Here is a 25658-nt window from a genome sequence, read left to right on the forward strand (position 1 = left end):
GCGAGAGCCTGTGCCGGGGAGGATCTCCGGCAGGTCCCGGGGACGGCGCAGCTGGTGGCAAGTAGGAGGGAGAGGGGAAGTCAACGTACCTTCACCCGGCCTTACGTCTGGCCTCCCACCATCTTTCCCATCGTTCTTATCATCAAGGGCATCAGCCAAGTCAAAATCCATAGGATTCTTTGCTAGAAAACAACACAGGGGTTGGTTAGCAGTGCTGGCCGCAGGCTGGGGAACTCTGCGATTAATTACTCGAGGAATGCTCAGCTTTGCCAGGGGAAAGTGCTGGAGGAAGACATGAAGCCCCCGACACAAGCACCTCCTGGTTTCGCTATGCAGCGTCATGGCAGATCTTCCGAACCCATCCCGTTCCCTGCCCCCGCGCCGCTGTGGTGAGAAACGTCGTGTTCTTCCCGCAGAAACAGGCTCGCGTGCCGGGCAATCGGATAAATCAAGCTGGGTAGAAAAGGTCAGAGCCAAACAGGGGCTCCCGCGGGCCCAGCAGCGGCAGTGCCGGGGGATGCCGGGGAGGGGAAGGAGGCGGCTGCGCCGCGCTGGCGTGCCGGCTGGAGCGGCTGCGACTTGATTGCTCGCTGTTATTTTCCTCCGCGAACCTCCCAGCCGGTCCCCTGAGCAGCCCGGCTCTGCCAGAGCAGCTATGGCCTTCGCTGAACGGCGGCACGGAGCCAACCTCAGCTGCTCAGCCCTCTCGCCAGCTCGCACCTTAGTTTATTCCGATCCAAAATTGTTTGTTTTGTTTTGTTTTGTTTTTAAAGCCTGGGAGTGCCTTTTGCCAAAACTCTGCCTGAGCAGGCAGCAAAGCGCCCGGCTGACAGGGTGCCCTGAGCCTGTGGGACGGGTGTGCCGGCGGAGCCCGGCACGCCTGGGCCCTGCTGTGCTGTGCCGGGGGGGGACAGCAAGCCCACAGCCTTAAAACAAGCAGAGGAATGCAAAACGGTCCAGGAGCCGCCGAGACCCCCAGGGAAGTGCAGGGTAATGCCGAGATACCCTCTCTGCCGTGTGGTGGGTTTTTTTGTTTGTTTTTTTTTCCCCCTAGGTGCTTCATGTGAACAAACAGACTAAGGGCTGGAAATACCGGGGCGAGGGGCAGTGCCGCCGTCACCGCACATCCCGAAGCCTCTGCCTGCGCTGGCAGCGGAGCCGGGGTGAAGCCGCGGGGGCTGGGGAGCTCACGCTCACCTGGGTTATGCTTGGGGGGGGCCCTCGTAGTTTTTGGCTGCTTGGTCGTGGTGGTGCGGATGACATCCCAAAAGCTGTTGTCTGAAGGGAGGGGAAAAAAAAAAAGAGACCAAAATGACGTTACCCTCTGAAACGTGCATTCAGACGAGCGCCGGGAGGGGAACCCCCTTTCCGCAGGGAGACGGGGGCTGCGCTGGGACGGTTCAGTGCTCTGGCTTCTCCACAGCTTCAGCTGCCCCTGACACCAGGGGCACCCCCTGCCTGTCGGTGCCCAGAAGATGCTCGAGCTCTCAGTGTGGGTGGCGGGTGACTTCACGGGGATCCCCTGCACCAGGGCATGTGTCAGCAGGGCTTGAATTTGAGAAGGGGACAAGCAGGGCTGCCGGGAAAATCCCCCCCAAACACGCTGCCGGTGGGACGCACGTCACCGCCCGCTCACGGGCGCTCTGCCACGGCAAGGGCAGCCCCACGCCACCCCTGCCAGCTACCCACGGCACGTCGGAGCAGGACCAGGCGCTGCCGAAACGATACATAAGGATGTGTTACTTCATCAATGAAATCTCCCACCCAACAATAGCTAACGGCTCCGTCCCGGTCAAAAACATTTTATAAATGCTGCTCGGCAAAGCCCGTGATACGGCTCGGGCAGGGGTGCGTGGGCAGCGAGGGAGGGAGGACAGCGAAATGCTGGTGCCGACCTTCCTGGCACGTTAGCGAGAGCCTGGAGCATCTCATCTGCCAGCTCCGCTATGACAGCGGAGCAGGAGGAGGTGGTCACCAAAACTTGCCGGACCTCATCTGTCAACACCCGATCCCAGCCTCCCTGCTGCCGGGATGGCTCCCGGTCACCTCGGGGAGCGTTTTCCCCCGTCCGGAGCCCTGAAGGCGAGCACGCGTGCACCCTCCCCGGGGTGCAGGGGAGCTCCGCAGTACCTGGCTTCCCCGGCCTGGGGAAGGGCTTCGGAGTCGGCTTGGCTGGTTTGGTGGTAGTCTCCAGAGGGGTGTCAAAGTAATCAGCCAAATCAAAGCCTGTTGTAGGAGAGAAGGGATTGTTAAAACCCCCATTGTTTGTGGGGACGGTGTGAGGCTTTCGGCATGCATCCCCTGCGCGGCAGCTCTGCGGGTGCCGGGCGAGCGACGTTGCACCATAGCTGGCGGCCACCGGTGCCCGCGTCGGCGTGGAGCTGAAAAGGGCGTCCAGCTGCTCCGCTGCTCAATCGCAACCGTACTGCAGAGCCTTCAGATCAGCCCGGCCATCCTTTAACTCTCACCATCCGAGCTGTGGCTGCCGCCCACCCCCAGCCTGAGCAACCCCAAAATAATGCGTTCTGGGGGGAGACCTGCGGTGTTCTGAGAGCGGCATCTCCCGAGAGGGGGAGGCTGCAGGCGAGAAGGTGCTGCGGGGATTGAGCTGGTGGCTGGGACCTGCTCTGCTCCCTGCACAGCCGCCCACGAGTGACCCTGGCCCGAGCGGAGCATGCCCGGGAGATGGGGCCAGGGCACAGGAACCCGCTGCGGGAGCCCCTCGGTGCCAGCACTCATCCAAAGAGCACTCCCCGGGGAAGAAGAAACTCGCCGAGATGAGGCCATGGCTTCGGCACGCGTCCACTTCCCGGGGAGGGTTTATTGGATCAAACGGCCTCTCATTCAGGCTGCGATCCAAACGACGAAGCCCTGTGCACGCTTCTAGCACTTGGCTTTTCTTGTCCCTAGCAAAGATCACGGCGGCCAAGGAGCTGGACAGTCGGATTTGCTTAAATTTGTGCCAAGATCCTCATGCAGGGGTGAGCAGATTCACTTCTGAGCGCTCCCCTGCTGCAGTTTATTTCAGGCTCGTCTGGCGGGGTTGAGCAACCCTCGGCTCTTGTGACCGCACTATATTTAAGTAGGTACGTTTGGCCAGAGGAGCTGCCGGCGATGAAACTCGGGTGAATTTAAGGGAGCTTCCTCAACCGGGACAGATGCTGTGGAGCCAGCCAGCACGTCTGATGGGTACAAACAGTCGGAGAGACATTTTTCCTTGGATGGGGAAATGTCACCAGGCTGGGCCTTTCCGTGGAGGTCGGGGATATCTTGGAGTAAAAAAAAGGAAGGAAAATATCCTCTGGGCTCCCTCCCAGAAGGAAAGCTAGCAGGTACCACGCAGCCAGCAACAAAAGCCCTTGTGTAGCTGAGCGGTGATTTGTGTCTTTCCCATTAGGATACTGCAAAGTGTGCGAAATTCAGCCTTGGCCGTAAATGCTCCGCTGCCACTCGCCTTCAGCATGGACAGAAATATCAATATTGCATTTACTTTGGCCGTACGGGAGGAGTGCACGCACGCACGCCGGCACCAGCTTTTTTACAGGGAAGCGAAGGTGTCCCAAAGCCTCTGCTAAGGCAGCAGCACCCAGCCGCACACGCGCAGCCGGCGGGGGGGACGTGCACGGTTCAAACCCCCACGGGAAGCAAACCCCGCGCGGTGCTGAAATGATATGCACGCACGGAGGTCTCACCTGTCCCACCTGCCGGCTTTCTGGGGTCCTTGGGAGTGGCTGTGACAAAACAGACGGGGAGGAAAATGTTAGTCATGGGCATCACCGAAAATGTGTCACTTCTGCTTTGAGAATAAATGGCAAAGATTTCACCGCGAGCTTTCCAGCTGATCGTCGTTGGTCTGCATTTGTAAACTCGCAGCCCAGAGCCAGAAAACCCATGGCCACAGGGAGCGCGGGCGAGCGGCTGCAGCCCCGTGCAGGATTGAGCCCAGAGCTCTGCAGGGCGCAGCTGCGCCGAACGCTGCCTCCGGGCAGGCCAGCATCCCGCCGAGCGGAAAGCAGAGAGCTGTAATAAACTGCTCCGAAGTTAAGATTCCGAGACAGCAGCAAACAGAGCAAGGACGGATACTGTACAGAACAGCGTGGAAAACAAGAGTAAGCTGCCAATGTTTTGTTGTCCCCTGCCCGGTTGGTTAGTTAAATGACAGATAATTTCCAGTGCTGGATTATGTACGCAGGTTCCCTGTCAGCTGGAGGAATTCTGGTGACGCCCCGATGCTCAGATCCCAGCTCCCCTGGCCGCTCCTCGGCTAAAATAAGCTACAGTCAGCCTTTGGGAGGGTTGATTATTTATTTTTTTCACCCCCTGTAAACCACTGTCTATTAATAGTGGCTAGCATTACCAAGTATATGAATAAATTATGAGCAAGAGTTGTGGCTGCTCTATTCCCATTAATTTCCATTTGCGTCTCTGAATACCGAAGTGCTTCTGCTGGGCTTCGTTTCCAGTGTGCTGGTACAGTTTGATGTGACCTGACTCCTGACCCTTCGTTTGCTTTTATTCGGGGGCTGCCGCGATGAAGCCCAGAGCGGGATGCAGCAGCCGGGGGAGGCTGCGGGGCCAGCGCTGCCTCTTCCCCCCGCTCACAGCTGGGACTCCAGCCTGGGGAAACGCTGCTTTCCCTCTGCACGAGGTGGCCGTTAGGCGTTTCTAACCAGGTCTCCACACATACCGTGTTAAAGGGCTTGCAAAATCCTGGATGAGATCCCTCAGACCCGTCACCAAGTCTGACACCCCATGGTCTATCCTGTCCCCCTCCTGCTGAACCGGGCACGCCACAGGAGAGGTGCACGGAGCATCCTGACTCTTTATTCCACATAAACTCGAACGTAACACAGCACAAGTGTCTGTGTGTTGTTAGACTATAGAGTCAGAGGTTTCAAAGCCTGTTACAGCTTTCCCTTAAGTACTTATAGGTGTATTTTGTGTGATCACAGGGGCTGGCATCGCTCGCAGAGCGCTCCCCGCTACCGCCCGGCCGGGCGCTGGGTCTGGGGACGGTCACCACGAACCACGTGGGGAGGGATGGGCAGAGAGGGGTCCTGGGCTCTGGCGTTTGCAACTCTGCCCCGGTGCCTCCGTGGCCGGGCAGTGAACGGGAGCCGGCGACGTGTCCCCGTGCAGAACCGGCTTGGGCTCAGCCCTCGGCGCGGGGGGGAGGCGTGCGACGTGCCCCCGGGAGGGAGACGAGCCTCCTCCCTTCCGCTGCTGCGCTGGCGGTCAGGCTATCTCTTTCGGGTGTACAATGGGAGCTGCTCCGCTGACTTTCCTTCCCCCAGGGTGGTGCAAACCCCCCCCACCGGCCCCCTCACCTCACTGCTGTTTCTGCCAGGCCCAAGGCTGAGCTCTGCAGGCACCGCTGTCCCCTCAGTGCCGCAGCCCAGCCCTAACTTATATAAAAATTGTGTATTTCAAAGCCAAACATTAAATATCAGCATGCCAGCAGCCAGGCACCCCCTTCAGAAATGGGTTCTTTAACTGATGGGTTACACTTGAAATTAAGCGAAGCAAAGCAACAGCCCAACGCGCCGTTTGCTTTCCCCGAGCCCCATCTTGCAGTGGGACCAGGGAGGGACCCGGCGCTGCCGCTGCCCGCCGGGCTCAGCGGGTTGCCTTCCCCGGCTGGAGAAGGAGAGCGGTTAATGCGTTATCTTCCAGGCAAACCGGGGCACGTTCGATGGTAGGTGTTACTAACGCAGGCAAGGAAGCCAAAAAGATGCGGTCAGTGCTGTTGCTACGTCAAAGCCCTGGTGTGTCTCTGCGGTTTGCTCTCGGGAAGCAGAAAGCGAAGGGCACAAGGGCAGCAACCAGCTTCTCCAGGACTATTCCCAGTCCCACCTGTTGGCAAGCCTGGACGCTGCATCTCCCCGGGCAGACGATGAGGTAGCCCGTATCCGCCACCACCCTCCCGCCGGCATCAGATCCCAAAGAACAAATTGCATCTATTAACATCTATGTTTTCTCCTCTTTAAAAGAATAAATAAATGTGACTTACGTCGCTTGGTGCTGAGCTCATACAGGGCATCTTCTAGGCTGAAGTCACCTGGGTCGTCCCCATGACCTGGAGACAAAGAATCAGCACTGGTTGTACTCGCGCTGCACAAACGGCCTTTAAATACGGCGCGGCTAGACTCATTTGCTCAAATTGCTTTAGTTTTTAGAGGGCTTTCTGCTTTTTTCTGAACCTGACCCATCATCAGGGATGAGGAAGACATCAGCCTTCTCCGAATGCTGTGACTGTTAAATTGCAGAGCAGTCATCTCCGGATTTTCCATTTGTCTGCCCTAATGGATGCAGTATAAAAACACATGCTACGCTTACATTTGTCAAGGAGAGCCTACCAATTCATCTCTCGAGCTGCCACTCATCTGTAGCCGTGCTCACGATTATACGTTTGCTAAACACCATGAAAACATTGGGACAGCGCAGACGAATTGGGTGAAAAACAAAAAAGCCCTATGCACCTCTTCTTTGCAAGTGCCTTCCAACACCAAAGGCTTCGTATCAAAATGCTGCTGCTGGCTGCCAAGCACCACTTAGCATTTCAGAGACCGCCCGCATCATTCTGCCTCGGTAATGCAAACCAGGACCAAACCCCCGTCCCAGGGATACAGCTGACAGGCACCGGCAGATTTTTTTGTTAGAGATGCCTCATCACAACTCCAGTCAGTTTATAATATCCCGGGGATAACTCGGCGCTACACCGTGTTCTCCTGCGATAGGGCCAGCTAATCCTTCCTTTCTCCGTCTTATTTTTTGCATCGCGTTAATTACTGTTGACTTACCCTAGTTCTGAATGTATTTGTCTTGATAAATTCATGCTTTTACATCTCAGAGCATGCTGAGTAATTAATATCCTTTGGGTTTGCTAAGTACTGCAGCACTGCAAGAGAACATTAAAATGGCTTTCCTCTTATTCCTACTGCTAAATGGATTTAGCTATTGCCACCTGAGCTCCAGCGTGCTTCATGAATAAATTTAAAGCTTTACTGACAAGGACAATAACAACGGGAAGGCACCAGTCCATCAGAAAGCAGGTATCAGCATTTCGGTGAAAAACTTCTACCGAGAGTGGTCACTAAGTACCGCAACACCTCCAGCTCCGGTTTCACTTACTCGCACATCACATCTCGTTTCATTTGCCGTCTATTAAATGTATACTCAGCAAACCTGAGGGTGATTTAAATGCAGGGTCTATGGCTGGGAAGTTGCTACGGGCTTCTCTCCCCTGGCAAAGCGCTTGGCGTTAAGCTACTGCTGGGGGGGTGTGCGTAAGTAACACGTCCCAGCCCACGGCTGCGTTTCCCATCGAGATGAAGGATGCCAACGCTTCCCCCGCGAGCCCGGAGGAATGGCCGGCAGCAGGCGATGCCCCGTTGCAGGTGGAGCCCAGTTACCACCGTGTGAAATCCGCGGAGCGAGGTACGAGGACGAGCCCCGTGCTCAGCACAGCAGCGCGGCAGGGCTGTGCTTGGCACCCTCAGCCTCCCCGCACGCCCCTCCGCTCCCTTGCCAAAATATTTGCCTCTTAGGCCTTATTGCTGGCAAAATATTGGCACCGAGAGACAGGCGATGCTCTCCCGCTCCGACAGCCTGAATGAAGCCGCAGGGTTATCAAGTGGTCCGTCGGTGCAAAGGAGCAAAGTAAGGAACATGCAAGACGATCGACGGCGCCAAAAAAACACCATTCCAGCCCTAGTGCTTGCACGGGGCGCTGCCGAACCACCAGCACGTCCCTGCTGAGACCCCACAAGCTCATTACTGCTGTAGCCCACTGTCCCAAGCTTGCTACTCTGGCAATTTCACATAGGCTCCCTTTCCCAGCATGGCTCTTTCCCCAGCCTTTACTGGATTTTCAGGAACCGGCGGGGCTCCGTCATTCTTGTCTTTCTATTTTAAACTGTGTTTAAAAAAAGGGGGAAGGGGAAGACTGCGGCGTCTCTGGCGGGATGAGAAGCGCTACAAACCCGACTGGGGGAAACGCGCCGTCACTGCATTTCGTTTCGGTTCCCCACCTCTGCGGCGGGCAGGGCGAGCCGGCAGGAGGGATATGGTGGCGGCACCAAGACTCGCATTGGTATGCTGGGAGCCGTCCCTTCCCTCTCCCCCCGCTCCCTCTGCTCTCCGTGATTAAGTAAATGTTAAGGGCGCTGATTTGCTGCACGCTGAGCCCTGCCGTTACTGCATCCTCCCCGAGCTTCACCTTGACGTAGGAGCCCAAATACAAAGTGAGGGGGAGCGGGCAGCCCCGGGGTGTGTGCAGCTCGCCCGCTCTTCTGCTGAAGGGCCACGGGATTCCTGGGGCTGCACGGAGATGCCCCCCTGGCAGGGCAACGGGCCCTGCAGGGAATGCAAATGCCCCAAAAAATGGGCTCCCCCCTGCCTGGCTTTGGGGGGCTCACCGGAGCCGCCAGCTGAGCAGCACTTAACACCTCCCCGGGTTTGGTGACGGCTCCCCTTGGCACCTCTCGCCACAGGATGAGGAGGGTGCCGCTTTCAAAATCACCCTCCAAAGAGCCAGCTGGCAACCAGCGGGTCCGGGGTGGGTGAAAGGTGCTCAGGGCCCTCCATCCTGCCGGGGCTGATGTAAAACAGCAACCGCTAACATGTCCTGCAGCTGCATCCCGGGGGAATCCCCCCCGCCGGGCAGAGGCATGCCCGCAGCCCGCGTGAGGGTTAGGAAAAGTGTCGACGCACTGAATCAGCCGGTAAAACCTTCCCTAGGAGCTGCGGCGCTTTGCACAGCCCCTTTCCCAGGGCTTTCCCACCGCTGCCCATGGCTAACCGAGATCCTTTTCCAGGGCAATTTAAACCCAGGAATCCCCTAGGCATTGGCAAGGATTAATAATAGATTGCCAGTTAATTGAAGCTGACAACATCTTTATTTCATGCAAAGGGTGTTACAGAGACGTATTACACCTTTTATGGATCAATAACAGCGCCGCCGTCAAAGGCATGCAAACTCGCCTGCTCGCTCCGACAGATAAGAGCTGAACGCTTTCCTCCTTATTCTTTTATTCAGTTATTAAGCAGCAACAAACCTGGCACTTCACAGCCTGACGCTTAAAACCCAACCAGCACTCGGTACGCATGTTTACCTTGCAAATGCAGTTTTTCGGGAGGCAGCGCTGCTGCTCCCTGCGCTGTCTCATGCAAATCCCTTTGCTCCTGCGGCCCTGGTCCCGCTTCGCAATCGCTGGAGGAGTGGGTCTCCCGGGCTCCCAAAGCCCATCCTCTGATGGGAACCCTCGCACAGCACAGAGTATCTTTATAGTAAGGGTTTATAGTCTTTGGGAGAAGCTGGGGTACGTCCCTACATACTAGAGCTCACAAGCAGCCTGCTGCTGAGTTGCAGAGGTGTCTGTAATGCATGCTCAGCGGTCAGGGTCGTGCATGCCCTGACATTTCACCTCCCCTGTGGGACGTACCCACGCTGCCTGCAACCTGTTACAGGACCATAAAACCACTGATATGCAAAATCATCCTCCGCCGGTCGCTCGGTGTCAGGGAGCAGTACAAGATCTTCGCCGGCGTTGATGACTAGGCTAGTTTGGGGGTTTTCTTCCTCACCCTTGCACTGGGTCCTTGGAAGAACTCTTGTCTCTGGCTGCTGGGAGCAAACGCACATCCTCAGGGGCAGCTTGGGAGGCGATTTAAGCCCTGCGTGCCGGCTGGCCAAGGGCACTGGAGCATCTGCAGGACTGCAGGTCTGTGGCGGGGGGGAAAACAGGCAAACGAGATGTGTTTTCCATATTTTTCTTTAATATGACAATCAAAAGAAACTGAGCCAGGACATCTTGTGATACCTAATAGGAATCCCCCAACGCCAGAGCGGGGAGGTGGGGGGACCCCCCAAAGCTGCAGCTGTGCCGGGTGGAGGCTGTAAAAGAGAGGTGAGAGTTATGGCCGAGCCAGCGCCGCAGGCTCCCCCGCCTCTCGCCGAGGACCCTCGCCTTGCCGAGGGTATTTTTAATCAGAGCTAGTTCTCTTTGAAGGTAGAAGGGTTTTGTGCCTTAATGTAGTCTCTCCTCATTATTTTCTGTAGCAGGCAGCTGAAACGCACAATTGTACTCGTCAGCTTTTTAGTTTCTACAATTATATATATATTCTAATTAAGCCCCACTGTTTGACAAAGCTTGAATTACAGTATCATAATTCACACCCGGTATATTGCTAGGCCGTCTGCAGCACCCCGAGTGAGGTGTATTCCATTTTTAGCGCCAGCCCACAGATCTCTTTGTGCAATATATATGTGTTTAGCTTCCCTGGGAATTGAGAGCCTGCGACGGTACGAGATTGACAGCCCGCGAGATTACGGGAGAATGCAAAGCAGGTACAAGGGCAGCGGAAAGTAATTCAAACTGCCTGACTTTATGCATCTACCTTAGGAGCGACGCGGCGGGCAGCGGGTGGGAGAGCAGGAGGAAAGCACGTGCCGAGGTAACCAGAAGCACCAGGGTCTCCCCAGCGACCAACCTCGTTTGGCTCTGAGTTACGGTGTCGGTGCTGGTGGTTCCCTGCGCAGGGCACCCACGGCTGTGCTGGTACCTCTGGGCAGGGTGCTGGGGATGGAGGGATTTTGGGTGCAGGGCCGTGTCGAGCTGCTGGTGCTGGACTGCAGCGTTTCCCGCTGTCTCAGCAAAGATACAGCCCCAAAGGTCTGCGGGGAGCAAACGGCTGCTCCTCCGTGGGCGCAGGTCTGCTCTGCAGCAGCTGGGGTGCCTCCGGCAGCACCGGGGCTCCCCGGGGATCTCTCCTGGAGCAGGCGACCAGAGCAGCGATCCCGGTCAGCACAGACCAGAGCTCCAGACTCGCCAGTGCTCTCCACCATCGCTGCCAGACACGTGGGAAATTTACTTGCAAGTGCCAAGTTGCTTGCAAATCTCAAGTTCTTGCTGATCGCTAAGACCAAAGCACAGTTCTGAGAGCGTAGGGAGAGCAGAGCTCCTCGAGCTGGGGCGTTAGGGACGCTCTCTGGCAGCAGTGCTGGCAGGCCAGGCGGGTAAGGACAGCTTCACTGCAGCTGCACTTCTCTCCAGAGACATGACCAGGCTGCCTCCTGGGCTCAGACCTCCTCCTGAAGTTAGTTCCGCCTTGAAAAGCAGACTCTGAACTTTCTCCAGCTCCTCGGCCGCTGTCAGGGAAGACAGGCTGCCCAGCGACGTGTACAAACATCCCTGTCGGCAGCCCGCCGGGGCGAGGGGAGGCAGGGATCTGCCGGGAAGCGAAGTAGGGGAGAAACTCAGCCCCCTGCGCCCGCTGCAGCAGCAGGACCGACGGCTGAGGCCGGGGGTACATCGCCCCGGTCCGGGGCACGGCCAGCTGAGAGCGGTGGGACGCAGCCCCCCGGCTGGGACGGCCCCTGCTCCTCGTGGGGGACGAGGTAACGCTGCCGTCCTCGTTCTCCATTCCCAGCGAAACATTTTGATTTCCAGAAGTACTAATCAAAATCACTCTTGATTATGGCAAAAACAACCTCTGCTGAATTTTTTTTTTTTAATGCAATTAACAAGGGTATATGGTAATTCCAAGCAATCTTGCTCTTGAGATTAAAGGAAAGCCTGCCAGGAAGCACATGAATAAAGCTTTAAGATGAGAATTTGCATAATGAAGACTTTCTCTTTGTGGAGGGACTAATGGTGGTTATGTTTGAAACCTATTAACGGAAATAAAAGCCTCCGCTAAAGCCAGCGCGCTGCCGCCGTGACCCGCGCAGCCCCCGCCACCCCCGCTGCCCTCTGCGCTGCCGGGTCCCCCCCGGGAACCTCAGCTCCACAACACCCCCGGGTTTGCCCTCTCCTTGGGCCGCCCGAGCGGCGGGGTGAGCCGTGCCGGGCCGGGCACGCCGGGTGGGGCAGGACGGGCCGCCCGGCCCCCGCACGGGCACTGCTGTCTGCAGCTCAGGGCAACGCACCTCGTTTGGGCTTTTAAGCCACAGGATAATTCTGCATTTCTGTGCATCGGGGCAGCCGGATGAGAAGCAGACGTCTGTTGCAATTTGATTTCAAGGCTTACCAGAAATAATTTAAATTATTTGGCGGCAGCACCCGATACGCTTGGCACCCAGCAAGAGTGATGGAGGTGGCGAGGAGAACGCGACCAGCAAAACCAGCCTGCAACTGGTGGGCTCCAGGCTCCTTCTCACCAGACACTGTCAGCACCACGATGTGGGGCCGGGCCAGAAGGGCCAGCGTCCTGGTGAACAGCAGAAGGCAAGCCCTTGCTGGGACCTGCCCTGCCAGGCGCTGAACGCTCGAGGAATGGTGGTGCCCATCCGCCCTGTTCCATGCCGAGGGCTGCCCGAAGGTCCGAACGCATCTTCTCCTCACCTCGGGTGGAAGGACAGACCTCCAGGTTGCTCCCAAAGCACCCGAAGAAGCAGCACAGCCCCGCACACCCCGCAGTGTCCCAAGCCCCGGGGAGCAGCCGGCGGCTCAGCCTCCGCCGCCGCGGCCACACCGGGAGCTGCCGGCAGGTCACTCTGCAGAGACCAGACAAAAAACACATCGGGGAGGAGTTTCTCATCTGCTGCCATCTTGTGCAGCCTTCCTCACTCCTCCACAGCAAGATTTAAAACCCCGGAGGGAAGCGCCCTCATCTCCTCGTTCCTAACAGCCGCATCTGGTAACCGGCTCGCAGACAGCCCGCGGTATTTACCAGGTGCGCCTGCGTGGGGGCTGCAAGGAAATCTCGAAAGCTGAGGGCTAAGGACAGTGCTGGCCTCTTCCTGCTGAATTTTGGCACGTGAGAAGAGCCCCTGCTCCAGACCCGTCTGCAGGAGGATGAGCTTTGCCACCAGGCTGCTCTTCCCCCAGTGCTGTCCTTCTTGGAGCAATGGCCACCACCACCCAGCCTCCACCACCAAACTCACCAGCCTCCACCATCAAATCCACCAGCCTCCACTGCCAAACCCACCCAGCCTCCATCGCCAAATCCACCAGCTTCCATCTCCAAACCCACCAGCCTCCAAGACCACCCAGCCTCCACCGCCAAATCCACCAGCCTCCACCATCAAATCCACCAGCCTCCACCACCAAACCCACCAGCCTCCACCATCAAATTCACCAGCCTCCACCACCAAACCCACCCAGCCTCCATCGCCAAACCCACCAGCCTCCAAGACCACCTAGCCTCCACCACCAAACCCACCAGCCTCCACCATCAAATCCACCAGCCTCCACTGCCAAACCCACCCAGCCTCCACCGCCAAACCCACCCAGCCTCCATCGCCAAATCCACCAGCTTCCATCTCCAAACCCACCAGCCTCCAAGACCACCCAGCCTCCACCATCAAATCCACCAGCCTCCACCGCCAAACCCACCCAGCCTCCACCACCAAATTCACCAGCCTCCATCATCAAATCTACCAGCCTCCACCGCCAAACCCACCCAGCCTCCACCACCAAATTCACCAGCCTCCACCATCAAATCCACCAGCCTCCACCACCAAACCCACCCAGCCTCCATCGCCAAACCCACCAGCCTCCAAGACCACCTAGCCTCCACCACCAAACCCACCAGCCTCCACCATCAAATCCACCAGCCTCCACTGCCAAACCCACCCAGCCTCCACCGCCAAACCCACCCAGCCTCCATCGCCAAATCCACCAGCTTCCATCTCCAAACCCACCAGCCTCCAAGACCACCCAGCCTCCACCATCAAATCCACCAGCCTCCACCGCCAAACCCACCCAGCCTCCACCACCAAATTCACCAGCCTCCATCATCAAATCTACCAGCCTCCACCGCCAAACCCACCCAGCCTCCACCACCAAATTCACCAGCCTCCACCATCAAATCCACCAGCCTCCACCACCAAATCCACCCAGCCTTCATCACCAAACCCACCCAGTCTCCACGACCACCCAGCTGGCTCTCGAAGGGGCAGAAAGCACCCTCAAATCCAGAGGCGTTTCTTCATGCTAAACTCTCGTCCCAACTTTCTCCTTCTTCCCAACGTTTCTCTTTCACGCGCTCTCAGTCTCACCAACTCCAACCGGTGGTGATTACTGTATTTCCACCTTTTATTAAAAAAACGAGACGAGACAGGCCACTAGCGGAGTGGCTCAGTTGCTGCCAGTTGATTTTTTTGCTTTTCAAACCAGCGCGGGGCTGCCAGCTCGGAGGCTGCAGGAGCGTGGCAAAGGGCTCTTTCTCCACACGCTGGGGATCCGAGATGCAAAGGAGCAAATTTGCTGTTGGGGGGAAACAAAGTGTTTCCGACACTCTGCCGGTGTCGGCGTCGGCGCGTCGCCGTGTTAAAGCTGCGGGCGGGAGGGGGCTGCAAGCGCCAGCTGGCCCTGCGACGCCGCAGCTCTGCTAGAGACGGCCAGCCCTGGGGGTGACGTACCCAGCGCCCGCGGCAGCCACGCAGCATCTGGGGTGCCCAGCCCAGGGCCGTGCGCAAGGTGGAGGGGGGGAGGCGAGGGGCCTGTGCCATGCACCGCGTCACATCGGCCACCTCCACGCAATGTGACAGAAGTCGGTGTAACAGCAGTGAGGCCATGGAGGAGCACCGGTGCCCAGGGGACCATCCTGGTGCTTGCGGCACAACGAAGGGCCCTTGCGTCTCCTTTAATGCGATTCCCACCCCACTCTTTGGGGACACCGCGAGGAGAAGTATGGCTGCACAGCGCCATGAACTACCTCACCCCAGAGGCATGCTCGGTGCAGGGACCACCGAGGGTTGGATCTGCTGAAGGAAAGCGTCTGGTCCCCGGGAGGCTGCAAAGCCGCAGGCTGGGCTGGAGCCCTCAGCTCTGCAGGAGACCAGCAGCTCCGCGACCCGCTTGTGCACCCCAGGCTCCCCAAAAGCACCGGCTGGAGCAGTACCCCCCACCACGGACAGACGAACAGCTCCGGGTGCCGGCAGCAACCCTCGACAGCTCAGAGTGAAAAGCAAAGCCCCATCAAGAGCAGCACTATGGGAGCTAGGAAAGACTTCGCAACGGGGTTTCTCATGGGATGCCTTGGACCTGCAGCCACTGACTGGGTCTGGCCCATCTCTGGCTCCACATCATCATCCTCTCTCTGACCCCACGTGAAGCAAACATTTCACCAGGTCTTCTTCCACCCCAGCATGGTCAGAAAGCAGGTAGCCCTATTCTGGCAATACAAGATGCCAATCAAAATGGTTTTTTTCAGTATCAGCACTCAAAGCTTTCAAGGTTTCCAAGGCTCTCCAACATCTCTGCCTGTAGAGCGGGTGACTTTAATAAGACAATCGTTCTTTGAGGTTTGTGTCAAAGAGGTCTCTGCCGCAGCATTGCCAAAACCTGCTTTCAATGAATCCCAGATCAATTGCATCCGGAGCAAAAGGCTGGAAGGTTTTGAGCACAAGTATTTAAGGTTCCTCCCTTTCTGGGGAGTGCCTGAGCCCAGCTGTACCCGTGATGAGGACGGGATGATGCCCAGATTCCCGTGCCTGGGTTGGGTACAGGGACATTGCGGCCAAGGGCTAACGAGGGCAGGGGGAGCTCAGCCTGTCCCAGCCCTCCCAAGGAGCTCTGCCGCTGAGCCTAGAAAGCAAATCTCTGACCCTCCCTGGGACTCTGGGAAAATGCCCCAGGTAACCCTCAATAATTCAAAGGTGCATCTGATGGGAAAGGGAGTTGTTTCTTCTCTTCACTTTTGCTGTTTGTTTGGTTTGTTTTTTTTTTAAGGAAGAACAATTTATTATACCTAAAGGGGGAAAGGATGTGAACGGCATCATTTTTTTATTGCCAGACCCCAACCACTTTGCAAGTGGCAGAGGGGAAATTGGCACTGACCCCACCGCACAGGTTAGAGAATGGTTAAAGGTGACTTTCTCAGGTCACGGAAGAACCAACAGTGTCATCCAGGACTCGGGTTTGTCCCCCTCCAGATGCAGTGTGCAGGGGTCCGCTGGAGAACTGCATTACTGCCCCTGCAGCAAGGGAAGGGGAGATGTGGGGTGCTGTGACCCTGCTCCCGAGCAGGCACCAGCCCGGTTTCCCCGCAGCAGAGGACAGGTGGCCATGGCCCGGTGCGGCGGTGCCGAGAGCCAGCCCTGCCAGGGAAAGGCAGGCCGGGAGCAGGAGGCAGGATCTGAGCTGAAACCACTTTGGGGGCAGCCTTGGCACCTCCTGCGTCCAGCTGCGCTGCCCCTGGCCTTCGCCCAGCCCAGCCTCACCAGGCGTAGGGTGGTGGACCCCAACTCACTCGGTTCGTGATCCCTAGTGAAGATCAGAAAACACAGCACGTTCCTTTTCCTCCTATGACTGTGGGTGCAGGGCTGAAAATCAGGGTGCTTTCATGTTTTCCTGCATGCTGTCCACCCAGAAGCGTTACGAGGTATGTTCATATTAGCCGCTTGATTTCTGCTTACACGTTAAGTAATGACTATGAATTTGCCTAGGGCCAAAGACGCCTGTTTATCAACCAAACAACAAATTGTGGCATGAAAGCATTTTGTTCGCAACCCAGCGCGGAACAACTGATGACAAAGCCAGCGATGCAGGAGCCCAAAGAAAACCGAAGCGGGAGATTAAATGCTTATCACCTGATTCCCGATGGAAAGAGATTGCTCTCATCAGATAAAGATCAAGAGAAGATGCTGTAGTTAAAAGTAGGTAAATAGGGAATCACACGGTAAAAATGCTGGTTCATCACTTGGGATGTGCTGCTCCTGTTGTACTGTGCTATTTAAAATCGGAAGCGGAGCGGTAGTGGAAATGAAGACTTGGGCGATGCTGACAGATGGAGCGAGGCCCTGGGAGAGCGTGGGGGGTGACAGCCCTCTCCTCTGGCTGAAGGCATCTGTCTGGCCCCTGTCACCGCAGCCTGCAATGCAGGGCTCCTGCCTGGCTGCTGCTGCGGCGCAGCGCCTGCAACTGCCTGCTTGCCTTTCCGCAGCACCTCACCGTGCAAATATTGGGTATTCGGATCAGGGCGGGGAGTTGTTTAGGATCCAGCCTCTGCTGCTCGCCGTCTGCACCCTCCTCACATCAGGTGCGCTGGGACACCAGCGCTCGCCCGGCCGCGCTCCCGCTCCCCCCGGCTTTGGGCAAGGTGGCTCCGCGGCTCCCCAAGGGGTGCTGCCAAGGGACCGCACTGTCCTGCTGCGGGAAGGGTCTTCCAGCATGGAAGGGTGGGGGGCTGCACCCCCCGCAGTAGGAAGCAGCAGCAGAGATCTGCTGGAGGTAATTTTGAGCAGCTGGTGCAGGAACGGGCAGTGATTTTTGACCACCGGCCGCGGCCAGCTGGGCCAGGCCACCCCCGCCCAGCCCCGCAGCTGCAAGGACCCCCTCTCGGCTCGCCCACAGCAAGGGAAGCCGCTGGTCGAGCCTGCGGTGGCAAGCCGTCCCACATCCCTCAGCCTTTTGCACTGGCTCGTTTTCAATAAGGTGGGTTTGGCTCCTTGCTTTCATAGAGGAGGTTGGAGAAGTCCCCTGGGAAGCGGAGTTCGAGGCGTGCATCCACTCCCTGCTGCTTCCCGTGCCCAGCACAGGCTGCGTCTGCAACCGGGGAGGTAAAGCCAGCTTTCCCCAGAGCCTGCCTCCCGCAGCCGGCCGGTGAGCACCCGCTGTGTTCCCATCACCTCCCAAGTGCGCTTCTAGGAGAAGCAGCAGAGTCCTGATATGCAGGTGGGAAAGCTCTGCTGAAATATTTCTGCCAGGGGAAAAAAGTGTTTCTGTTAAGTTAACGACAACTTATCAGGACAAATTCTGAAAGTTTTTGTTACAGAATTTCATGGGTTTTCAAAAAAATTATTTCATGACTGTAATTTAAAATGTCCTTTTTTAAGTCATGAAAGACAGCTGTTTAATCCTGAGATAAAACACTCCTCTAGATGAAGGAGGTGCACAGCTACCTGGTTTTGCCTCCCATCACCAGGGGAACAGTTGCCTTATAACCAGAGCACCGTTTGCTATTGATGTAGCATGAAATAATTTAAACATAAAAACAGGAGCTCACTGAGCTCCAAGAGAAATCCACCAACAGGTCTCTTGCTCTTTCTGACCCTACTTGTGGAGGAAATAGCCCCAACATTTACAAAACCAACGGTTTGTAAACTGTTATTTTCATTCAAGTGTTACAGCTCTGAGATTTCCTCTGCAAAAGTATTTAAATAATTCACTCGGTTAAGACCATCATTACAAAAGAGAAAGAAGGAATATACCTTTTTAACAAATATATGCTATAACTTCACTGAAAAATGCTCTATTTTCTGCATAAGGCCAAAGACGTACTGGAATCTGCGTGCATTTTTGAGCCCATACACGTGGGCTCAAAGCTTAGTGCTGTCCCATGCATTTTTGGAAATAACAAATTCTGGTTTCCTGGCAAATAATTACACACAAACCGCATGGCATCCGCTCAGTGCCTCTGACAGTGCGTGAGACAGTCTGTCACCAGCAGCAGTAGCTGATGCCCGGCGAGCGGGGCCAGGCTGAACACCCGCCCCAGCCGAAGCACCGGGGTTAGAAACCAGCCTGTTTCTGGGTCAGAAAGCAGGGCTTTGCCGGGGGGCAAGGAGGTGCTCAGGGCAGGCTTGCACCAGCTGGAAACATCGCCTTGGATGGTTCGGCTTTGGGGGGGCTGCAACCTCTTCAGCCCGGTGTTGCGTTGGGGTCAGGTCACATGGGGATTTCTTGGGCCAAAAGAACTTCCAGGGTGGGAAAATGTGCTGGGCAAGGTGGAAGTTTCACCAATTCTTGGTCCTTCTACCTCTTCATGGCACAAGAGCATACCCTGGGGTACACTCAGGCTCTGTAGCGAAAATTATGCAAATCTCCGAGAGGAACGCTATGTACCGGATGGCAGGATGGGACCCAGGAGGTTTTTACTCCGAATGAGGTAGACCAGGTCTGGCATTAGCTTCGCTCAGATCGTATTGTCTGGAAAGATGACCCAAGTCCTGCAGTAGCGGGGACACCTGAATGGAGGTGGCTGGTCATCACGGAGACATGTGCTCCACCAAGCTGCTTGCTTTCATCCTATACAGGTCATATAGAGATCTGATACAGAGATAGCGACTTTTCCCTAAGCTCCTACCCCTAGAAGCACACGTTTGTCAGCAGACAACGCTTTATGAGCACAGATTAATATGCTGTTCAAAATCTTATCACATATCTAATGTCCTTTCTGCAGCACAAGCACCTCCTTTGTCACCCATAGCTGGGAAACCTCTTCTGCTTGTTTAGCTTTTGCCTCCCACCCTGCTGGAGCCCACGCTGCAGTTACCCCTAAACACCCCGCCAGGAGCGTGTCCTTCTGAGGCTGGATTTCAGTAAGATTCTTCCAACTTTGACAAGTTCTTTCTACCCAGATTTCTTTGTGTATGGGCAAAGAGAGCATTTCAAAGGGCAAGCGAAATGCTGAGCAATTCTCTTTTCCCCACACCTCGTTTGCTGGAGACAAGCCCGTGCGAGCCACACGGCCCCTCACCTGCGGAGCCTTCCAACAGCAGAACGATGCTGTTCGCAGCGTCCCTCCTCCCTTGCCTCAGCCGCCACCTCCAAAATCTTGCCAATGCCTCTGGTTTTGCTTTCTTTGGCTTTTCTACAGATATATGCCAGCACCGAACCCCTACGGCAGACCTGGCCCACTCCTTCCTGAAGACGCTGCTCATGTGGTTGCGTATCTCGGAAGAGGAGCTTGCACTCAGCATCAGCTTTTTGCTTGTGGCCCTGGTACTCCTACCACAATAATTTTCTGCGTTTCCCAGACCAGGTTGGAAAGCAATGAAAAAGGATTTTGGAGGGACAAGACGACAGTTTCGTAAATATGTATTAGCGTTAACTTTATCCACATCGCACCAGTAGGCTGAGCTTCAGAAGATCAAAACCGAACCTGACCCTGTGCGGCTCCACGGAAATCCCTGCAAGTGAACAGAAAGCGTTCGCCTCTCGCTTTGCGACGGCTAACGGGCTTCTATCGGGGCTCTCTGTCTTCTTCTCAAAAGCGTCGTTCACTCGGCAAACACGTTCTTGTGCTCGCATCCCAAATCACAGCCAGTGACTCCAGCATCTGGATCCCCAACTTTGAAGCTTCCTTTTGAAAAAAAAGTCCTTTCATGTTCTGCGTTTTGATATGCCACGTTCCTCTTCTCCCACTTTTCAAGTTCTTCCACCAGTTGTGAATTATATCAGTCAATCAGATTACAAAGGAATTATTGCAAAGGTTTTCTCTTTGTCATCCATGTTACGTAGTTTATTAAACATATGTTTTGTTATTAGAGTGGCTTCAGAAGCACTGTCGTCTAATAAAATCCCAGTTTTTCCTTTAGTTAATTGTAAAGTCAATGCCTTAAACCTCCAGGAGATATTTTTCCAAGGAGAAACAAATTTGTTTTTAAACTGAGCAGTCCTAAAAGTTTATTCTAGTCAACACTGGAGATCAATAGACTCTTCTGTTTTATGTGCTTTAAGGGCTGAAACGGTTGCAACAGATGTAAGGAAAAAATTACATTTTTGTAGAGGGGAAAAAACCTAAGAGTTAAATGGCCGTTTCCAAGCATAGGTATCACTAGGCTGGTAGAAGAAAAAGTTCCTAAATACAAGCAGAAGTATGGAAATTAATTATTTCCAAAGCTCTGTACGTAAATATCTGGGCATGGCACATTTAATTAATGCATATTTGTTCAAAGATCAGAGATAATTTGTAAGAAAACCAATTTAGCTTCTCCCGCTTTGTCATACGCGATAAAGACACTATCAAAGTAAAAATTATTCTTTAAATGTATTAGTTTGACTCGCTGCTGATACCTAGTAATTATAAATTTAATAACATAATAATGTATTATACCAAAGATTTTTAGCGCAGGTAAACGCTTTACACAACGCTGCTATCTACTTGCGCTCCGACAGCAGTGCCGAACCAAGGCTTTCCCTTCTGCTCCAAATAACTCCTCCCTGCCACTCTCCCAGCGTAACCGTGGCGAGCGACCCTGGCAAGCGATGGGTGCAGAGCCGGCGGGTCACCTGGCACCGGCACCCCCTTTTCTATCAGCTGCGTCCACCACTGCCCACCGCAAAGCAGAGCCCAGACACCTGGAAAAACATCTGGAAAAGAGCTGGCTCCTTTCTGCTTTCTCTGTGCTCTCGGTTGGGCACCGTTGTGCAGAGACTGTGCAGAGGAGCCGCCTGCAGTGACTGCAGCCATCTGTGCAACAGTTATAAATAGCTAATTATACTGTCTAATATTACTTTCACATTTAAGTAATTATTGTAATTGCTGGTGGGATATTGTAGTCACACTTGAGAGGAGAGGTGATCTGTGAGACGCTGTCTATTAAGACACGGGATGACAACAAGAAGAGTCGCCCGTCACTGCTGATATTGCAACTTTGGAGGACATGCCCAACTACTCTCATTGTCGGTTTGTAATCATGAAGTTTTTCTTCAAGCTTTTCTTACAGAACGTAAAGCATAAAATCTGGACGTGCCCCTTCTGCCTGGCCTGTAAGAGGTAACCTTGCGCTCCCTGCAAGAACGCTGACCTCATACGTCAAATTTGCCATCTTTCCATGAAAACTCATCGGTGCATTTCTGTACTGGCTTACCAGGAGAGTGAGGACAGGAGCGGGGAAAAAAAATGCCCGTAGAAAGTTCCTTGTTTGGCTGTTTTCCTTATCGTTTTGCACAAACTAACTAACCCTGGATTTTGTGGCTAACCCCGGATGACTCAAACGTAACTACTTTCTGGAAAAGCCACAGATCTGTGCATTTAAAACATCATGCAATGTGCCAGCATAGGGAATGCTTGCTGCTGCTCCAGCTGCAGCGAAAAGGCTTTGCAGGGTGTTTGGTTTCCTCCACCACCTCAAAATACTTTTTTGTAATGCTTTTGCCCCCCACTGCAACTGTGGGAATACGCCGGAGTTTAGCAGCACTGGAAAATGCCCTGCGAGCAATTCCTACTTCCAGCATTGCACCCACGGCCAGAGGGGTGGTGAGGGCGGAGGGAGCACGGCAGCTCGGATGCATGGATGGATGCTGCACGGCTGTGTCCAACAGCCCACCGGGTGCTGAAGCGCACAGCCGCGTATTAAGGGAAACGCAATGGAATTTGACCAAAGAGAAACCCAAAACCTACCATATTTTTTCAATTAAAAAGTGGGGTTTTGTTCCTGCTTTGCTGGAGAGCCACAGCCAAGATGTACGTTATTCTTGTGTCAGTGGTGGATCTGGACCTCAGCTGCAGGATTCACGCTAACTACCGATTTTGTTGTCTGGTTTGCTTGGTTCTTGGTAATTTGTAAACCTCCGAGCTTGCAAGAGACTGGGCTGTCTGTGACCCACCATCAGCAGCACTGGAAAGACTGTTTCAGAACAAGAAGCCAAAAAAACGCCAGCGAATAGAGGCAATGAAGAAATTTGATTTCTGTTGCTGCTGTACTGAGGAGCTGGGGTACAAAGCCCTGCCTCGGAAACCCACTTCCTTACCACCACCTGCTATTTTCCTGTGGCACGGGATGACGGCGGGGAGGCCACCCTGGTACCCGAAAGGCCAGTTCAGTGCTCAGGCGGGGAAGGGCTCTCCGAGCCTCTGTCAGGGCGCTGCAAAGCTGCTCCAAAACATTGGGGAGAGAGACAGAGGGAGGAGCAGGCACCCACCCGTGGGTCGGGAGAGCCACTACCGAAATACCGAAACACTGGGGGAGGAACCGGCGGCCACGTGGAAGGGCTGAAGCTGCACACCAGTACCTCATCTCTACACGTCCGGTGTCAGCAGGGCTCTGTGCAGAAGAGGTTGCAAGCGCAGAGCCCGCTTACCTTTATATAGTTATTTCCATGGAGAGGCAATTTAAAGCAGCTCAGACAGGAACTGAACTTAATGTTGTTCAATTACCTGTGAAGCCTCGTGCTGGCAGGAATGATTTATGAATGTTTCAGTGAAATTCATTTTGAATCAAACACAGCCAAGGATATTTAAGAGCTGGACCCTGCAGCCCAGTGCTCCAAAATGAAACATAACAGCATTTTTTGTGGCCCACAAAAACAAACAACACAGAATGCAAATAGCTTTACTGCTGACTAATCAGATTTTTTTGCAAACAACACAGAATGCAAATAGCTTTACTGCTGACTAATCAGATTTTTTTTAATTTTAATCCAAAATCAGGACTTTATGCACAGTCGCTTAGCTCTGCCTGTCAAACTGATAACCACCAATTAAAATGTAGCCGCTAAACTGGTGAGCATAAGCAACTCTGTACCATGCTGTTACCCTTCCAGGTGCACGAGCAGGTAAGTACCTAACGCAAACGGAGACTAATTCCAGGCTGCCTCATGGTAAACCTAATCTCTTCCAACAGCAAAAGCTGCTCGCGGCCCAGTTCACTCTTCGTTTTGATGCTAATATCCTCTAACCAATCTGTGTTTGATGGGTGCCTCCTAGCTAATAGCAGATTTTTTTAGAAAAACTTTCCCAAGGCCTTTTACATAATTGCTGTCTATTTTCTCTGTACAACCTTTAAGAGTACTTTTTTCTATTTAAACAAACAAACAACTTTTTAAGAGTACGTTTTTTTTTAAAGAAAACAAAGACTTGTGGTAAGCTTTACATTGATTTTCATTCCCTCCCTCCCCCCCAAAAAAAGCAATTTTTTTCCGCTATCTTCCTAGTTACTGTCCAGCTGGGACTGATTTCTGGGTTAGACTATTCTGATGTGCAGAAATAGCAGGGGGACTAAAAAAGAGTGAGAATACAATCAGCAGCCTGAGAAATTTGGGTCACACAGAGAATCTGCTAATCCAACAGCTCAGTAAGCAGAGAGACAAAACCAAACTGCTTTCATGACGACTCTGTGACTCCCTCTGTTTTGGATTATCCGAGACACAGGCTGCTACAGAGCTTTATACCTGCAGCATCACACATTTTGTTTGAACATCGTTGTGACACTTTCTCACAAAGAGGCATATGCTGCGTTCTGAGATGCTTTAATCACCAGTATTGTCATCTAATGATGATGATGGGTTTAGAGCCATCATAACTGTCAGATACCTGTGCAGGAGCATCCCCAGCCGCCGAGCGGGGGGAGAGGGGACAAGCGCTATCGGGGACGGTAAGAGCCAGGCGTGGGGGGTCCGGGGGGGAGAGGGGGTGACTAGGGAATGGCTTTGGCCGAGCCGGGCCCTGGTGCACAGGCTGGCGACCTGCCATCCGCTGCAGTGTCGGGGTGCTCTGCGCAGGGTGGGGCCCCGGGGGGGTGCAGCCCTCCCCAAGGGCCATCCCCCGGACGGTGCATCCTCCTGGGGGCCCCCGCTAGGGATCCTCCTCGGGGTGCATCTCCCCGGCCCCATGAACCCCCCGGGGAAGTCTGCATGCTACCGGGGGATGCATCCAACCGGGGGTGCCCCCACCGCGAGCGGGGGGCTGCAACCTCTGCGGGATCTCCCCTCGGGGGTGCATCCCGCGGGGTGACCCGGGCGGACGGGGAGGGGGTTTCCGCCGTGTCTGGGCCGGGCCCGGCGCCGCGATCATGCGCAAACCGCGCCGCGCCCCCCGCCGCGCCCCGCGGGACCCCCCCCCCGCCCCGGGCCGCCCCCTCCCGCTGCCGCCCCGCGGTGCCGGCGGCCGGGCCGCCCTACCTGCGCCCAGCAGCGCGGCGAAGGCGAGGAGGAGCCCCAGGAGGCGGCGGCCGGCCATGTCGCGGCGGGGCTGCGCGTCTGCCGCGGGCACGGCCGCCTGCCTCCGCCGGGGCGGGACGGGGCGGGACGGGGCGGGCGCACGGCGCCGCCGCCCCCCCGCACCCGCCGGGCTGCGCTCTCGCCCGGCCCCGGCCCCCAGCGGGGAGGAGGCGCGTCCGGGAAGCGGCGGAGTCCCCGCCCGGCGGGAGCTGCGGCTCCCGGGGGATTGCTGAGCCCCGGCACCGGAGGCTGCCGCGCTGGGCGGCTCCGTGCGCTGCCCGCCTCTTCCCGTCGCGGCGAAAACGCGTTCCTGTCGCCCCGGCGCCGGCGCGCATCCTCCCGGGATGGGCTCAGCCCCACAGTTACTCACCGAAGCGGGGAGAATCCGCGCTGCAAATAGCGATGAGGAGATGCGCAGGAAACCTGTGCGGGGGTTTGGGTTGCTGCTGCCTGCATGTGATGCGTTGTAGCGGCGGGCGGGGCGGGGAGGGCCCCGCGGGCAGGACCCCTGGGGGCTGTGGGAGCCGTGCATGCCGGCGGGCAGGACCCTCGGGGGCCGTGGGAGCCGTGCGTGCCTGCGGGCAGGACCCCCGGGGGCTGTGGGAGGCAGCACTGGTGCCGCGATGGGGCGATGGTGCCGGGCGTGGGTGCTCTGCCCCGCTCCCGGGAAGGGGCTCCGCAGAAGTGCAGGGGAGGGAGCTGCTGCAATTTCACCCTTTAATGCCAAGTTTTTAATGTGGAGGTTACGAAGCCATAGAAATGTGGGCTGGAAGCGACCTCTGGAGGTCTCTAGCCCAAACGCCCCCTCGGAGCGGGACCCACGGACAGCAGGTCACATCAGCCGTGGCTTTGTCTGGTGGGAGTTGAAAACCTCCGGGGATGGAGGCTCCCCTACCTCTCTGAGTGACTTACAGCAGTGCTGCCCCACTGTCCAGTGAAGGAGATTCTCCTGGGTTCAGTCTGACCCTCCCAAACCACTTCTTTGGCCATCACCCCCTGTTGTGTTTCTTGCCACTGCCAAGAAGGGTTTGGCTTTGTCATCTTAAT

General features: G+C 55.6%; 1 protein-coding gene across 1 annotated transcript in view; it reads right to left on the reverse strand.

Annotated features, from left to right (window-relative positions):
- CD99L2 (CD99 molecule like 2) overlaps positions 1–24684 on the reverse strand; it is a 35551-nt gene extending 10867 nt beyond the window's left edge. The window contains exons 1-6 of the mRNA XM_075162299.1: positions 24573–24684; positions 6011–6076; positions 3693–3731; positions 2131–2226; positions 1198–1278; positions 90–182 (exon numbers count right to left, since the gene is read on the reverse strand). Of these exons, the coding sequence (XP_075018400.1) occupies positions 90–182; positions 1198–1278; positions 2131–2226; positions 3693–3731; positions 6011–6076; positions 24573–24630 (433 nt within the window). The 5' untranslated portion in view covers positions 24631–24684. The remainder of the gene's footprint in view (positions 1–89; positions 183–1197; positions 1279–2130; positions 2227–3692; positions 3732–6010; positions 6077–24572) is intronic.
- Positions 24685–25658: the final 974 nt, after the last annotated feature.

Source organism: Calonectris borealis, chromosome 13 (genome assembly GCF_964195595.1).
Source record: "Calonectris borealis chromosome 13, bCalBor7.hap1.2, whole genome shotgun sequence".
Taxonomy (NCBI): domain Eukaryota; kingdom Metazoa; phylum Chordata; class Aves; order Procellariiformes; family Procellariidae; genus Calonectris; species Calonectris borealis.